Source organism: Melopsittacus undulatus, chromosome 7 (genome assembly GCF_012275295.1).
Source record: "Melopsittacus undulatus isolate bMelUnd1 chromosome 7, bMelUnd1.mat.Z, whole genome shotgun sequence".
NCBI lineage: Eukaryota > Metazoa > Chordata > Aves > Psittaciformes > Psittaculidae > Melopsittacus > Melopsittacus undulatus.
The window spans coordinates 21,108,679-21,126,986 of record NC_047533.1 but is presented as its reverse complement, the minus strand read 5'-3'; the positions used below and the strand labels follow the sequence as shown (position 1 = coordinate 21,126,986).

The 18,308-nt window shown below is 38.2% G+C and overlaps 1 protein-coding gene across 4 annotated transcripts in view; it reads right to left on the bottom strand.

Annotated features, from left to right (window-relative positions):
* PCDH7 (protocadherin 7) overlaps positions 1–18,308 on the bottom strand; it is a 290,346-nt gene that overhangs the window by 244,685 nt on the left and 27,353 nt on the right. The window contains exon 2 of one of the 4 annotated variants that reach the window (XM_031046921.2): positions 3,286–3,611. The exons of the other annotated variants lie outside the window; for them this stretch is intronic. Within the exon in view, the coding sequence (XP_030902781.1) occupies positions 3,495–3,611 (117 nt within the window). The 3' untranslated portion in view covers positions 3,286–3,494. Of the gene's footprint in view, positions 1–3,285; positions 3,612–18,308 lie in introns of those variants that run through there. 4 annotated transcript variants of the gene reach the window in all.

The following is an 18,308-nucleotide window of genomic DNA, read 5'->3' as shown; positions in this document are numbered from 1 at the left end:
ATATGCTGTTTTGGTTTAAGGTTTGGGGTTGAGAGGCTTTTTTTCTCCTTTTCATCAAAAATAAAAAGCACCTTTTTCAGTGATATAGCAAAATGCTTATTCTGGGACTCAAAATCTGTCTTAAGTGTGTCTCCACTTCTTTTGCATTGAATTAAATCTAATATGCAGTGTGTGTTTAGAGTGTGAAAAGACTTTCTCTACCAAGGTAAGTTACAGAAGCAGAAGGAAAAGGGCAGTAAGAAGTATCCTGGTGTCTCCTTGTCAGTATCTGCACAGACTGTGGGCATCACACCAGCATAACTTTTTCTTCGTGGGTAGTGGGGACCACTCTTAACAGAACTTTATAAACACCAAGAAAGTGTTTCTGCATATTATCTCTCTTTTGTGTTAATTGTGAAGGGAATACATAATAGCATCAAGTCTGGTGCCACATCAAAATGGAGCAGAAGAGAAGTATACACTGGACATACACCGCACAGCTACTGGGATGAACAGGAATTTCATCATGAGCAATTATATCTACTCAAGTAGGAAGAGTCATGTTCAATAAACTCCTTCCACCCATCTCCTTCATTTAAGGCCAGTCTTTATAAAAAATGTCTTTCTGGATGTTTGTTATCATTCAAGATTGAAACAAGCAGGCCAGGTCACCTTCCTCAATCTTGATGCAAGAAGTGCAGCAGGAACCCATGAAACTGGGAGAGGGTGAAGTCTCTGAAATAAGCATTATCTCAAATTTCCTTGCTACTTTTTATTTCTGATGATATGAAGGAGGAGAAAACTGCATTCTTTGTAACAGTGACTGGGTCTTGGAGCAAAGGCATGCAATCACAGATGAAGCATGGTTACAAAATCTATTCTAAAAATAAAAAATAGATGGCTTAATCAGAGGGCTTCAACCATGTAAATGGCAATGAGTTACTATGACGCTATTAAAGAGATGGAGATCACGTCAAAAATCTGACACAGCCATCTCATTATTTCTTTTAAAGCACAGCATCAAGAAATGTTTATAAAACCTGATCTGACCAAAAAATTCTCTTGATTTTATTCCTTATATATAATATTTGTTATTTAAATGAATTTGAATTAAAAAAGTTCTAATTTCTGAGCAACAATATAATCCTGAAGAATATGATATTTCATTTCAGTTTCATCACTCCAGATTTTACTTAGGTTCTCACTATATGACTAGGTTTCATGAAAGCCTGTTATGATTCAAAACTATTGAGAGATAATTAAACCAGAAGAATTATGCTCCTTGTCATGATTTAAATCAATCCACACACAGCTTGTTCATTCACTCCCCCCCTTTGCTCCCCCAGCTCCCGGATAGTTAGGAAGGAGAATACAAAGAATGTAGCCCCCACGGATTGAGATAAGAACAGTTTAATAGCTAAGGCATAACACAAATCACTACTGCCATTACTACTACAAATAATAATTATAAAGCCAATATCAAGTAAAGAGAATACAACACCTCACCAGCCACCGACCCATAACTCACCCCACCCTGCCCGACTGAGCACCAACCGATACCACCTCCATCCCCCCAGAGGTCCAGCCCTTCCCGGTCTCTCCCAGTTCTACATCCTGGGCATGACGTGTTATGGTATGGAATACCTCTTTGGCTAGGTTGGGTCAGGTGTCCTGTCTCTCCTTCCTCCCGGCCTCCCCTCCTCCCTGGCAGAGCATGAGCTTAGAAAAGGCCTTGGATAAAACCAAACATTTGAGCAGTAACTCAAAACATGCTTGCTATCAGCAACCATTCTCAGCCCAAAAGTCAAAACACAGCACTGCACCAGCTACCAAGAAGGAGAAAAAACGACTGCTACTGCTCAAACCAGGACACTCCTCACAGTGTGTTTTGCATTTACTAAGTCAATGTTCACCCTTGTGCTTTTAAGGAGAAGGAAAGAAAAATACCAACCAAAAATAAAAACAAGAAAGGTAGTGCATCTTCAATGAGTGCAGACATTTTAGATATACTTGATTTACTCAATTTGTTTTAAGCTGGAGTGAACAGGAATCTCTGGCAAAACTGTCATCTTTAAAATATGGTGATATTTCATTTTCTCCCTCCTTCTGCTCTATTTAGACTGCCTGATACTGAAATGCTTCCAGCAACCACTGTCTGCAGTTTTTCAGAGCTGTCACTTCCTAGAAAATCTGCTTAAGCAAAATACTTATGTTGTTAGAAAACAGAGCAAACTTATAATATAAAATGCTTTCTATACGCCATTGCAGAACAACCAGTACTGAAGCATGCCATACAGGAATAACATGCAAAAATCTGGAAGTTGTGTTCTATAGACTGTTTTAAATCCATAAAGCTGGTAAACCCACAATTAGTATCCAAAGGCAGCTAGAATTAGGTCACTTTTTTTGACTTAGATAATTTTTTCTGCACAATAATTGTAATCAACCCAATACAATCAAATAATCAAAATGCTATTTCCAAAGAAACCACTCCAGGTCAATAAAACTAAACACAGCACTTCACTTGAAGGACAATAAAATAGATTATAATTTTTTTTAACCTTCTCTAGTATACATACTCTTTTGGCTGACTGAAATGAACTACACTGACAAAAGTTAAGGTCTTTACCTAGGATACAGATTACACTTTACAGAAAGGAAAGAGAAACACAAACTTTTCAAGAGTGAAATTCTGGATGTTAAGAATTTTTACAGAGGACAAACTGCAAAATGGTATTGGTTGTTACAGGTCAATAAGTTTTTTTTTTTTATTTCCTTATTTTTTTCTAAGATTTTCTGATTTTATGAATTTAATTTCTGCACAATTATACAAAAAAACTTATTACTCTTTGAAGGTTACACATGAGGAATTTTTTATTACTGTAGTTACTTCACTGCTTTAGAAAGCCTGTCATGTTACAGGAAAGTCAGTGATTCTTACTGTGTACAATTCAAATCCCAATACACTGATGGTCTGTTAACACCAAATATGTCACCCTTTAACACTGCAGAATCAATACACTGGAATGCCATGGTACCCTGATGGGCCACAAAGCCTCTGTATACATTTATTAAACAAAGATTTTATATTACCTCAGAGAAGAAATATGACAAGTTAAAATCAATTTCAAGTTTCTTACTAAGAAGGAAATAGTCCTAGGTAAAGTAAAAGATTTTTCTTTTTTTTTTTTTTTCATGTTTCACTCAGTCAAACATAAGAACTAAACAAAGAAGGTCAAAGTAATTTAGACATCTTATTCTGAACAGGGATACTCTTATGTGCACATTGTTATAAATTCTGCTCCTCATTTTCAAGCTTTTTTTTTTTACAATTCTTTCCTACCCTGATCATCACCTACCCTAGCTTTGCTGCGGTCTCCTTTCAGGAAAGGATAAGAAAAATGTAAATATAACCTAATATAAATATTTTAGTATACTCAAACGCCACTATCCCAAAGCCTAGGTACAAAAATCTTCTTCTAAATGTTACTTGATCCATTTTCTCACAAGATCATTTAAGTATTGGGATTACTAAAAGGAAGAGCAGGCAATTTCTTACATTTTAAAAATGCTTCTGTACACTCCAAAGAACTCGAGATAAAGTTCTTGACATTTATGACAACACTGGGAATCTGCAAATGAGAAAAAAATCCAGTAGTGTTTTTTCAAAATTAATTCTTAAAAATATGGATTCTTAAAAACATGTAGATGGATAAGCACCCAGTCTGACCAATCTGAGACCCCTTGAATGTTTAACAAAGAAAAAACATTTGAAAAAAAATGCTCCCTGAGCTGCAGTGCAGCTGACAGAACAAAGAATACTCTCTTTCTTTATCTCTGTATTTCAAATCTATGTTCATTTGACTTTATTTCACAGAATCTTTCATATCTCTCAGACCTCACTAAAAAAGACCCAAAACTCTACTAATTCTTAGTGAACTAAGGTGATGTTTTACAAAACTGTTTACTGCCTGCAAAAGAACTAGTCCATGAACAATTTCTGTAAATACTGAACCAATAATGTCTGATCTATCCCAGAGACAAACACAACAAAAATAAGCATTTCTGTAGTAAGAAAGTTCTAAACCTACATTGGCTTGATTACCTTCCAGACCAACAGAAAAGTTTTCTGTTACTGTATTCATGGTATTTTTAACTTAAAAAAAAAAATAATATTAATCCCATGGATCGACTGCTGTACTTTCTCTACACAAGTTCAGATTTCAATTTGTTATCGATATACAATTTTTCTGGACAATTCTTTCTTTTTTTTTTCCTTAGTGCTATTTAACCATTCAGTGCAATCACTTCTTGTGTGACACCAAGCATGTTATTTTCCAAGCTACCATTCTCTGTACCCTGCCATTTCTAAACAATTGTTTCACACCTCCACTGCAATTCTCAATATTGCTTAGAAAGACAAAATGCTTGTGCTCATCTGGAGGTGAATTTTCCAGCAATATACAGCATATGTTGTGTCTCATCATAAAAATTTTAAAGTATTTTTGTTAAATAATTCTCATTCTGCTCATACAAATAGTCCTACTGAATTAAATGGAAGTACTGATGCTACAATTCCTACCATATTGCCAAAAGCTAAACAATGAGACCAGTGACGAGTGGTGTCCTTCAGGGATTGGTGTTGGGACAGGTCTTGTTCAGCAGCTTTGTTGGTGACATGGACAGTGGGATTGAGTGCTCCCTCAGCAAGTTTGCTGATGAACCAAGTTGTGTGGTTGAGTTGACATGCTAGAGGGAAGGAATGCCATCCAGAGGGACCTTGACACACTTGTGAGGTGGGCTGATGCCAATGTCATGAAGTTTAACCATGACAAGTGCAAGGTCCTACACCTGGGTCAGAGCAATCCTAGGCACCTCAGCTAGTTGGTGACTATTCATTAGGGACTGTAGTAATAGGACAAGGAGTAATGGGTTGAAATTTAAGCTGCAGAGGTTTAGATTGGATATAAGGAAGAAATTCTTTACTGTGAGGGTGGTGAGGCACTGGAACGGGTTGCCCAGGGAAGCTTGGATGCTCCATCCCTGGCAGTGTTCAAGACCAGGTTGGATGAAACCTTGAGTGATATGGTTTAGTGTGAGGTGTCCCTAGCCATGCCAGGGATGTTGGAACTAGACAATCTTAAGATCCTTTCCAACCCTAAGTATTCTATGATTCTATGTTTCTAATGTGGTTCAGCAGCTTGTGGCCTAGACTTCCAAAAAGTCTTTTGAAAGCCTATATTAGACATTCACAAAGAATAGCAAACTAAATCACATAAAGTTTTGCATCAATTCAAAATATTGACACAGCATTACACTAAAATCATGTAAGAAACATATATGACAAAGTTGTCACATGAATTATCAGACTAACCACCTAGCATATTAATAATAAGTTTAGTTTGCTATTTTAGGGGGTTTTGTCCTTAAGGAGCTTCGTACATGTGGGATTACATATACAGGAAACTATCTAGAAGAGAGGGTAGTTTCTTCTCAGTAATAAATGACACCTTTAACAGTGAAAATAAAGAAGCACTTTACTGTACTCTAAAGAAGAAAAAGACACAATATGTTTCCATTAAGGCACAAAAAATATTTAAATTCATAAAACAAATGCTTACAAATCCATATGAAAATCAGTTATTCTCTCAGCTAAATAGCAAATGCACAACAGATTAGCATCTATAAATGAATGATAAGCCAAAATTCAAACTGCATTCTTATGAGGCTTAGTTTTGTATTAATTCACTACAATATGTTTCAGTATACAGCAAACTGCTGTACAAATGTGGCTCTTCAACATTTTCATAAATATGACTCTTCAACATATTTATGTATGTGAGAAAATAGTTATCAGTATTTAAGTCTGCAGGTAAAATAAACTGCATGTAAAACATTTCAGATGAGCTATCTTTTAAGGTAGTAGCACAGGCAGTGTTTCTCCCAGACCCCAGCTAACTCCACTTTTGTTTTTTTTTTTTTTTTTTTATTTTCAGAAAATGTAAACTAAACCAGATAGCATCTCATGATATTCCTCTTTATACTGACACTGAATACTGAGATAGAAAGGTTTTGTGGAAGTCTGTCAACACAACTGCTAATGCTCCTATCATAACCTAAATTGAGGAGATTATCAGTAGGACTCCCAATTAATACATTAGTGAGTGTCGATAAAAAAGTCTCAAAAGAGGTAATACTGCCAGTTTGTTCTGTAAAATCAATGCATTCTATCTCAGAAGCTGTTTTCATACTTGTACTGGTCTCCTTTTCTCTCAATCAATGATAACCAGAACAAGCAAAGATCTGGAAAAAAAAACACCAAAAAAAAACCCACCATGACACAACAAAAAGAAGAGCAGGAGAGCTGAATATTGTTTCTACATACTGCAGTGAAACCTGAAAATTTCAAACCATCTTGCCAATTTTCAGTAATGGGTTTTAGTTGTAAATCTAGTTGTGCAAACTGCATGCTGTGCAAGAAAACAAGAAGATGACTCCTGAAAATATTAATATCCACATGTTTTCATGTTTTGCCTCTTGTGAAGCATTCAGCATACAAGATTTTCATTATTGCTACTTCCCCTGGATGCTTTAATATTTTCTATGTCTCTTATAAATTCACAAGTGTCTCTTAGCAGACATTGATGTGCTTAGTTCTGTGTCTCAGGAGAGCTAGGGTACTGTTGCCAATTAGAAATAAGCAAGTTGTTTAATTAACACACCCTCTTCATTAATGGTTTAAGCTAAAGCTGGGAAAGAGTCTTTGTTGCAAACTACGAACAAAGAAAGGAGTACTAATTAAACATCCTGAAACTTCTAACGGGGTAGTTTCTTTCAGAACGTAAGGGATCCTTTGAACTCCTCAGAGGACCTCCAGAGCCTTCCAAGAGAATTCAGAATTTCTTGCAGCTGTCCTACTCACTCAGGAGAAAAAAACAAAACAAAACAAACCCCAAAAAATAACAAAACCAAAAACCAAACAAACAACAACAACACAAACAAGCAAACAAAAGTCTAAAGACTTTGACACTTCTGATGTTTTAGAGTTCTGTTTGTATATAGATGTTCAAAGTCTGGACCAGACTAAAATGCAGCAGATTTTGACTTAATAACACAAATTTAAACTCAAACCTACAAAACTTTTTTCAAGTCAAACATGAATTCATCAGATCAGGATGGGCTGACGTGCTCCAACTAAATGTTGACAGTGAAATCTGAAGTGCTATGGAAGTTATTGTGAGCTATATATTAGCCATCGCATAGGAGCTAAATTGATGTGGAATATGAAAGGTGCCCTTCATTGCACACTAAGTACCTACCAAAGGGGAAAACAGAGAGGTCTGTTCTGCCACAAACCTGTGACTTTCTACTTTCTTTCAGACTTCCCGTGTGCATTTTATTACGTGTATGTGATATATAAATTTTCTTAAAATAAATTGGCCAAGCTAAAAAGTAGCAACTAGATGTGAGTTTGAACTGCAGGTTTCTGATGCAGGGCAAAGAGTAGCTTTTCTGGAAATAGCTAGCAGTGTTCTTTGCTTCAACTGTCCACCTTACTGCCCCCTCACAGAAAACTATTCCCACACCAGGAAAAGCAAGAGCGTTTATGAGGCAGCTGCAAATAGCTTCAGTTTACAGCCTGGTATAGAAGGTGAAAAAGCACTGATTCTTTAATATTTGGACTTCATCTTGCACTGATGCAGTAACTGCTGCTCAGGAGTGACAAAAGGAGTAGTAAGTGTTATAGACACACCCATGAATCAGACCTCTAAAGTGGAGTGAGTATAAAGCAATTGTAAATGTATTGTGTTTGGAGGAAGCACAACCAATATTACAGTAATTTAGTCTCCCTTATACCAAGTGTACTTAGACAGTTTTAAATTTGAGACAGAGTCCAACAGTATGACAATAGAATCATAGAATAGTTAGGGTTGGAAAGGACCTTAAGATCATCTAGTTCCAATCCCCCTGCCATGGGAAGGGACACCTCACACTAAACCATATCACCCAAAGCTTCATCCAACCTGGCCTTGAACATTGACAGGGATGGAGCATTCACAAATTCCCTGGGCAACCCATTCCAGTACCTCACCACCCTAACAGGAAAGAATTTCTTCCTTATATCCAATCTAAACTTACCCTGTTTAAGTTTCAATCCGTTACCCCTTGTCCTGTCACTACAGTCCCTACTGAATAGTCCCTCCCCAGCAACCCTGTAGGCCCCCTTCAGATACTGGAAGGCTGTTAAGAGGTCTCCATGCAGCCTTCTCTTCTCCAGGCTGAACAGCCCCAACTTACTCAGCCTGTCTTCATATGGGAGGTGCTCCAGTCCCCTGATCATCCTCCTGGCCCTCCTCTGGACTTGTTCTAACAGTTCCATGTCCTTTTTATGTTGAGGACACCAGAACTGCACACAATACTCCAAGTGAGGTCTCACAAGAGCAGAGGAGAGGGGCAGGATCACCTCCTTTGACCTGCTGGTCACGCTTCTTTTGATGCAGGACAGGATAGGGTTGGCTTTCTGGGCTGTAAGCGCACACTGCTGGCTCATGTTCATTTTCTCATCAATCAACACCCCCAAGTCCTTCTCCACAGGGCTGTTCTGAATTTGCTTTTTGCCCAACCTGTAGCTGTGCCTGGGATTGGTCCGACCCAGGTGTAAAATATGACCAGACTTCATGGTTAAACCTGTTAGAGCTGGGGCTCAAAACTCTGGCCATCCAGACTTCCTTCACCTACCTTCCATCTTACCTTACTTATGTAATATTTCCTTAATATTTTCTATAGATTTTTACATTTATTTCATTAGTAGCCAGGAAGTTAAGAAAATCTTTCTTTTCCTTCAGTATTTTATGAGACCAAACCCATGTACTTGCTTCTTCAGAACATGTGCTCAGTTTCAAGATTTTGTAATAACTCCAAGGAATTATTTTTTGGATTCAGACATATCCAAAATTCCATGGATCCATCTATCACCACTTCATTAATAACAACGGAGCAAATCCTATGGACTACTATTATATAGAAATGAGAATCAAATAAGTTTGCACCATAAAAATTGATCTATATTTATTCAAAAATGGATCAGAATTTAGTTTATGAAATAGTTTTAAAATATTTATTTTGTGAAGCTTGTTTATAAATACTTTATGAAATGTATATAGAAATACATATTCATTCTTTTATAGTGCCAGCGTTTTGGAAAATCTATCAATAAAGTCCATTGTAGTGTTTCAATTCCGTGTTTCTAGACACAAAAATTTGCCACCTATGACTGAATACATTAGGTCAAAGCTCTAAGGAAACACGTAATTAAAAATATTGCCAACTACATTCAGTCACAGAATGCCTACGGATCCAAAACTATACCAAAATTCACTGAGCCAAAGATTTCACAGTTTCTTGTTCCGTGATTCAGTGGTAAGGATGTGAATGAACAAGTGAGAGAAGAACAAATAGAAGTGAATAAGGACAAGCTCTGGAACTCTAACAGACAGCTGGGCTCTGGCCAGGAGTCTGCACTTGCTTCTTTTTCCTCCCTAATGAACAGCTCCAGCATACTGAACTGCTTCCTCAACTAACAAAAAGAGGCATTTTTTACATTCCCAGCTTGAAAATTCAAGCTAACCCAGTTCCATAAAGAAAATTCCTTAAAATATTATCCTTCAGGCTGTGTTTCAAAATTATTGTTTTTAATGTGTAAGATACAATATATACTACAGAAGATATTCACTGTCAGGTTTTCTTCAGTATGACCCTCTGTAGATGGGATACTCAAGTGAGTGGTACACCCCTCTGGAATAAATATTTATTTTTCCAGTTCTGAATATTATTTCTTTTCTGTTATCTCATCTTAATAATTAATATGGGTCTGGTCTAGCCTACAGGATTTACATTTAAAGGGACTAATCAGCCACTGCTCTTCACTGATTGTGGTGAGAATTGTCTTTATTTATCTGTCTGAAAAGCAAGTTTTTAATGTTTTTGTAAAATACAACTTTATTACATTGACCTTTTTTGTGACTTATAATTTTGTAACTTTAATTTCTATTTCTCAATTAAATGACTTTTATTATGAATTTTAATTTACATTCAAATTAAAAAAATAAAACAACAAACGACCTAAAATCAATAAATCATATCAATAAGGCAAATAACCATTGCTGTTTTTTCCCAAAATAGCTTTTCTTCTGATCTTTGAATATTTTCTAGTGGCTGGTCATTTTAATTGAACTGTTCCCACTGATCTGCGAATAATACATTTTAAAGAAGTAGAGGCATTATTCAATCAAATAAAAATAAAAGTAATCAATCTAAACACTCATAAACATGAGAAACAATGTAGAAAAAAGTAAATGTGTTTTTAAACTATAATTACGAAAAATATGAGGAAATCTTTGGGTATTTTAACCTTGAAAATAGAAATGGGCATTTTTAACATTTTTTTAAGAAATTTTGTATTTTTGATTTCAGTAGAAAATGAACTACAAAATACAGAAGCATAGTAGTGTTTACCCAACCCTAACCCTAACCCTAATAACAAAAAAGTACAAAACCACATTTATAAAGTAGATCTCATTTTGTATATCAGACTAACACTGTTTTGAAAGTCACATTTTATGCATCAAACTTAAAAATCAAGTATATTTAATGAGAAATGTTTCTACTGTTGAACTTAAAAATCAAAGCCATGTTTTTGAACAAAGAGGCTTTTTAATTTTTTTATTTATTCAATTTTGAAAACTACTTTTCAAATACATGCACATATGGATCAAGACCTTATTTTAGAAAAGGGTTCAGCTGAAGCATATGAGCTGTACACTAGGATCTTGACCACATATGTAAATACCTACAAGGCTGAGATCGCAACACAGTATTGTTCTCCTATACCTTGAAACAGATATTCCTTTCTCTTTGTTTCTATGAGCAGCTTTGCTAGTCTCCTCAGTCACATTTTTATCCTACTGCCTTTTTTTGCTCAAAAGAGTTGTAAAGAATAACAAAGGCTGGAAATGGAATAATAATAAAGCAAAAATAGTGTGGAAACAAAATAGCAAAGTTCTGACTTGTTCCCCTTTATCAGTAAAAACACAAAGAATTTGCAAATTCATTAAGATCTCTCCCTGAAAGCAACCAAAAACTTTTGAAGGGCAGGAAATGAAAAATAATAACTAAAATATTATTTCTCCTCCAGAAATTACAACAGTGTGAGAAAGCTCATGGTCATAACACATAAAAAAAAAAAAAATAACCCATCCATTCTTCGTAGATGTTCTGTTTCACCAGGTCAAGCTAAACGGAGAGCCACTAACCATGTGCTCTCCGTACACCATAACAGCAAGGACGTGCTGTTATGGCCCACAGCAAGAAGAAACTAGTTGCTACAGCTGACTTATTCCATGCCCACTTCCTTAACTTTAGGAAGAGCAACAATACAGATGGATTTAATGATCAAGTCCAGACAACTGAATTAACAGCCAAATACAAACTGCACTATCAGCTGTCATATACAGAGTTAGTATTTCAACAGTCAGAAGCACTCACATTAACTCATATCTACGTAGGTAGGCAGTGAATGCTTTGAAGTTTTTTTAAGAATTCAAGTTTTTTTAAGAATTTAGATACAAGATATCTAACACTGCACTTCTAATGCTATATTTTTACTCCTCCTGCAAGGTTTGCAGCCTTTGCTTGAATAAAAATACCTAGCAAGTAATATACTGGGAAGCAACAAACCTCCCTGTCTGTCACACACATTCTGATTTTCTTGTTCTGCGGTCAAGGCAATGTAGGAAGAGTTTTGCAAGCAGTATTCATTACCTTAGATTAAATTAATGAAAAAGTAGAGCTAAAATGCTTAATCTAGACATTTATGAGGGAAATCAAATGTAAAAAGCCAACATTCAGCATTCGCCTAATATTATCTGTTCCATTAACCTTTTACTCTTGTTCTTTTTAGGTAGTGTCAACGTAAATAAAATGTTTTTTTATGCGTCCTCATTTGTGACTTCCTCTAAGTTACTGGTTTAATAGACTAACCTCTCATAGGTAATAATTACAGACTGAAGGAAAACTGCCCAACTATGTATTTTTTCTTACTACAATTTCAATATAGATGTCCATTTACTCTATCAGTCCTGTTATTTGCTGAACATTTGCATTTTCTGTTCATAATATGCTATTTAGGAACCTGCAAAAAAGGAGTTCTTTTCACATCCTTCCTCCAAGAAGCATAGCTGTTATTACTTTTACAGTTAGATGACTCAAAATATGGAATGACTTGCAAAAGCAGGCACTGTAGTCATCTGTACACAGTCATTAAGCAAATTACAACACTTTCAAATTTCTCAAACTATACCAACAAACAAACAAATAGTGGACATTTAGCATAGTACCCAGTTAAAATCCAGTCCCTTATTCCCTTTGCTTTTTCTTCAGAAGACCAATTTCTACATCTATTTATTACATCATTAATTTCTGGCTCCACGACTGGTGTCAGCACCAGAATTCTGGGAGCTTTGACCATGGATTGGTCTATAGGGCAGAAGGCCTAATGGCAGCATATGTGGGACAGCTGTCTCAAAGTGAGAAAAGTATTCTAGCCCAGGAGAAAGCAGGGCTTATACAAAGGGAAGATGATAGCGTCAGGCTTGCTAGACATTAGCCATGAGGTAGCATGCCGCCGTTGGAGTCCGGATTCACAGGACAACTTAAATGCATTTATGCCAGTGCCTGCAGCATGGGCAACAAACAGAAAGAGCTGGAAGCTGTTGTGCAGCAGGGAATTCGTGATATAATCACCATTACAGAAACATGGTGGAATGACTCACATCACTGTAGGTCTGCAAGCGATGGCTACAAGCCTTGCAGAAGGGATAGGCAAGGAAAAAGTAGTGGTGGAGTTGCATTGTATGTCAGGGAGTGCATTAACTGCCTTGAACTCAGTGCTGTGAGTGAAAAGGCTAAATGTCTGTGGGTGAAGATCAGGAGGAAGGCCAACCAAGCAGGTATCCTGGTAGGAGTCTGTTATAGACAACCTAGCCAGGATAAAGCTATAGATGAAGTGATCTTCTGAGAGAAATTACACAATCATTTGCCCTTGTTCTCTTAGGGGAATTCAATCTACCAGATGTCTGCTGGAGGTACAACACAGCAGAGAATAAACAATCCAGCAGGTTCTTGGACGATGTGGAAAATAACTTCCAAACTCACCTGGTTAGCAAGCCAACTAGGGGAGTTGCCTGGCTAGATTTGTTGTTCAAAGAGAGAGGAGGACTGGTGGGTGATGTGATGTTTGAGGCCATCTTGGGCAAAATGATCATGAAATGACTGAATTTTCAATCTTTGGAGAAATTAGAAAAAAAGGTCAGCAAAACCTCCATCTTAGACTTCTGGAAGGCTGACTTTGGCCTATTTAGGACACTGGTTGGCAGAATTCCTTGGGAAACATTACTGGAAGAAAAAGAAGTCCAGGAAGGTCGGGCATTCCTCAAGAATTAAACCCTTAAAGCACAAGAGCAAGCGGTTATGTGTCAAAAATCAAACTGTCAGGGAAGAGACCACCCTGGCTGAACAGGGAGATACTGCTTGAACTCAGGAAAAAAAGGAGAGTTTCTCACCTGTGGAAGAAGGGACGGTCACCCCGCGAAAAGTACAAAGGTGTTGTTAGGTTATGTAGAGAGAAAGTTAGTAAGGCAAAAGTACAGATGGAATTAAATCTGGCCACTGACAGAAAAGAGAATTAGAAGTACCTTCTCAACTCTATTAACAATAAAAGGAGGGCCAAGGAGAACCTTCATCCTCTATCAGATACTAGGGGAAGCCTAGTGACTGAGGATAAGGAAAAGGCTGAAGTAGCTAATGCTGCTTTAATAGTCACACCAGCCATCCACAGGGTACTCAGTTCCCTGAGTTGGATGGCAGAGATGAGAAGCTGATTGAAGTCCCCATAACTGGGGAAGAAAAGCTTAGTGACCTCCTGCTCCACTTAAACATATACAGGTCTATGAGGCTGGATGGGTTATACCCAAGAGTGCTGAAGGAGGTGGCAGAAGAGCTTTCTAAACCACTCAGCAACATCTATCAGCAGTCCTGGTTTAGTGGGCAAGTCCCAGAGGTTGGCCAAAGTGACACCTCCCTACAAATAGGGCAGGAAGGAAGGAAGACCTTGGAAACTACCAGCCTGTCATCCTGGCCTCAGTGCTGGGAAAGGTCATGGAGGAGATAATTCCAAGTGAGATCATAAAGATTGTGCTGGAAAATTGAGGGACTGACCATTAGTCAGCATGGGCTGATGAAGGGCAGGTCCTGCTAAACCAATCTGATCTCCTTCTACGGTAAGGTGACCGGCCTGGTTGATGAGGGAAAGGCTGTGGACATTGTCTATTTGGGCTTAATTAAAGTATTTGGCATTGTCTGCCACAGCATTCTCCTGGACACATTGGCTGATTATGGCCTGGACAGGTGGATTCTTTGCTGGGTAGGAAGCTGGTTGGATGGCAGAGCCCTAAGACTGATGGTAAATGGTATCACATCTAGTTGGTGACTAGTCACTAGTGGTGTCTCTTAGGGCCCAGTTTTAAAGCCAGTCTTGTTTAATATTTTTACTGGTGATCTGGATAAGCAGATTGAGTGCACCCTCAAGAAATCTGCATGTGTCATTACCAAGTTGTCTGAGAGTGTTGATCTGCTAAAGGATAGGAAGGCTCTGCAGAGGAATCTGGACAGGCTGGATCAATGGGCTGAGGCCAATGGTATGAGGATCAACAAGGCAAAGTGCTGGGTCCTGCACTTGGGCCACAACAATTCCATACAATGCCACAGGCTTGGGGAAGAGTGGCTGGAAAGCTGCTTGGCGAAAAAGGACCTGGGCCTGCTGATTGATGGACAGTGAACATAAGCCAGCTTGTGCCCAGGCAGCCAAGAAGACCAACAGCATCCTGGCCTGTATCAGCAATAGTGTAGCCAGCAAGGCCAGCAATATCATCCCCCTGCACTGGGCACTGATGAAGCCACACCTCAAAAACTATGTTTAGTTCTGGGCCCCCCACTACAAGACAGACTTTGTGGTGCTGGAGAGGGTCCAGAAGCAGGCAAAAAAGCTGGTGAAATGTTTGGAGAATAAATCTTTTGAGGAATGGCTGAGGGAACTGGGGTTGTTTACTCTGGAAAAGGGAAGGCTCAGGGAGTGCCTTATCACCCTCTACAACTACCTGAAAGGAGGTTGTAGTGAGGTGGGGGTCAGTCTCTTCTCCCAAGTGACAAGTGATAGGACAAGAGGTAACAGCTTCAAGTTGCACCAGGGGAGGTTTAATTTGGATATTAGGCAAAATTTCTTCACCAAAAATGTGGTCAGACGTTGGAACAGGCTGCCCAGTGAAGTGGTGGAATCATTGTCAGTGGAAGTATTCAAAAACTGTGTAGATGATATGATTTAGTGGTGGTCTTGGCAGTCCTGGGGTAATGGTTGGACTTGCTGATCTTAAAGGTCTTTTCCAGCCTAGTTAATCTATGATCTAAATGCACTTTGATATGCCTACCATAGGATGATAATTAAGCATGCTGTTCTAAGTTAAAAGGTTATTCTCCCTTGTTTTTACTAGCTGCTTCTCCCTGCTCCCTTCTGTTGGAGGTAAGAAGCTTCTCACATCTGAGAGAACCATATGTGCAACTACTTCTTAACTCACTTCTGTCAAAATGGTTTCCTTTAAAAAATAAACAAACAAACAAACAATTTAAGGAGTTTTTCAGTTGGAATTGCTTGTCTGAGTGTGTCCTAAATGTCCTTATTTTTAAAGTTCAGAATTAGAAGCTTTTTTTTGCAATGACAAACAGCAATAACTAACTTATGCTTCCCAAATGGCTCCCTAGGTTCCTTTAATGTTCAGGGGCTAAAATAGGAAACATCTGAAGGTAAATAAATTGTTCCATCTCTACTAGACCAAATATTCACATGTATAACAAAGTATCATGCTGCCTTATATATTTAGCTTCATCTAGAATTGTTTACAGCATCCTGACATATTGAGATTGATTTGATGGCTTGGCTTCATGAGTGAAGATTTGGGAAGGGCTTTAACCACGCTTACTACAAGCACGATGACCAAGGGCATGTGGGATATGCAAATCTGATTGGAAAGGGTGCTTAGGCAATCAGGGAGTGTCCAACCAGGACTGTCATCTCCTGAGCAATCTTGAGCAACCCATGTGCTGGTCCGCCCACATGTAAGCTTGGATCTGCTGCTTCCCATGCTCCTTGTCACCTACCAATTCAACCCTCACCCATCCATAGTGACAAGTGAGAGTAAGCCCTTTCAGCCTGCACAGTGGATTTATTTTAGGTGAGGCACAGGTTGCGCAGAACTGGCCCCATCCTTTACACCTGAGGTTTAACTGCCAGAGCCTAGCTAGCTAGGACAGTGACAGCAAAGCCCACAGGTTGTAGGTTTTGTAAGAATATCCTTCTCTTAGATGGAAGACCATACAAGGCTAGATGAGCTCCATCAGCTTGGATTTGAAGATAGGAGTTTTCCTTCTCCTATGAGGAAGGCCTGTCTTCGCTAACGAAGATTCAGGAAGGGCTTTAGCCCACACATTCTGAACAAGACTGTCATTTCCTGGGTCAATCTAGAGCAACTGATGACGCAACAGCACAACATCAAGCGTCCAGGCAGGATTCTGACTTAGAGGTGTTCAATCATAAGCCTGCAGATGGTAGCCTCATGCCAGTGGCTCTTCAGCCAAGTGCACACATCAGGGGTCTGAACCTGTGGCTCCTCTTGTACTGAGCAGGATTACTATTGCAACAACACAACATCAGTAGGGTAAAACTAACCTGTCTCATGACAGTCTAAGATACCATCATGCTAACTATCCAGAACAGTATATATCATGTTTTTAGCTTTTGTCGTAATTCTGCATGACTGTAACATATTCTCTGACTATAGGTTATACAGAAACTCTCAGGAATTCTGTTATAAAAGATTCTGTCAAACAGCTTGATATAATTTGGCATTTATTGTAACTTTAGAAATAACTATTTACAAATGTTATTCAGAATACTGGAATGGGTTGCCCAGGGAAGTTGTTAATGCTCCATCCTTGGTGGTGCTCAAGGTCAGGTTGGACAGAACCTTGGGTGACACAGTTTAGTGTGAGGTGTCCCTGCCCATGACAGGGGGTTGGAACTAGATGATTTTAAGGTCTTTTCCAACCCTAAGTAGTCTATGATTCTATGATATCATAGCAATGACTAGCACCAAACAAACCAGAAAAAAATACACCATGAATTAATCCAAATAAAAAAAAAAAAAGGTTTAATACATCACTTTTCTCCTATGAGTAGATACATGCAGCTATGAAAAATATTTCCTGAGTTCATGTGAACTTTCAAATAGGTGATGATCCAGCTGATTTTTAGGTCAATGTTAAGACTTCCAATGGTTTTGCCATTCATCCCATGTGAGGTTCTGAGACAGTTCACAAGTTTCTATCTAATGCTCTGTACTGCCTCATGACACCAGAAATAACAGTGAATTTAATGCATTTATTTTACTGCTTTGAGGATGTGAACTTTTATTAACATCATGAACCTATAATTTATACTTAGTAATTTGAGGAAATATTACAAGGGAATTGGTAGCTCACCTAACTCATAGGAAACAGCTTTACAAATATAAGATAATTCAATATTAAGGTTCTTTCCAACCCTAATGATTCTATGATTCTATGATCTGGCTGGGATGGAGTTAATTTTCCGCACAGCACCCCATGTGGTACTATTGTGCTTCATATTGTGACTAAAATAGTGTTGATAACACAGTAATCTTCTGGCTGTTGCTGAGCAGAGCTTTCATAGTATCGAGTCTTTCTCTCTTTCCCTCTCTGACAGCAAGTAAGATAGAGGTGAGCAAGAAACCAAGAGACACAGCCCGGACAACGGAGCAAATTGACCATAGGGGTATTCCATACCATATAATGCTATGCTCAGCAATAAAAGCTTAGGGAAAGAAGAACAAAGAGATGTTTGGGGTTATGGCATTTGTCTTCCCAAGTAACCACTACCCATAATAATGCCCTGCTTTCAAGGAAGTTGCTAAATATCTGCCTGCCAATGGGGAATAGTGAATTAATTGCTTATTTTTCTTTGCTTGTGTGTGCAGTTTTTGCTTTACCTATGAAACTGCCTTTATCTCAGTCTGAAAGTCTTCTCACCTTCCTTCTATTTTATCTCCCTCCCGTGGGAGAGTGAGCAAGCAGCTATGTGGGTGCTCGACTGTTGGCTGGGATCAAGCAACAATGGTCAAAGTAAATTACTATAATTAAAGAAA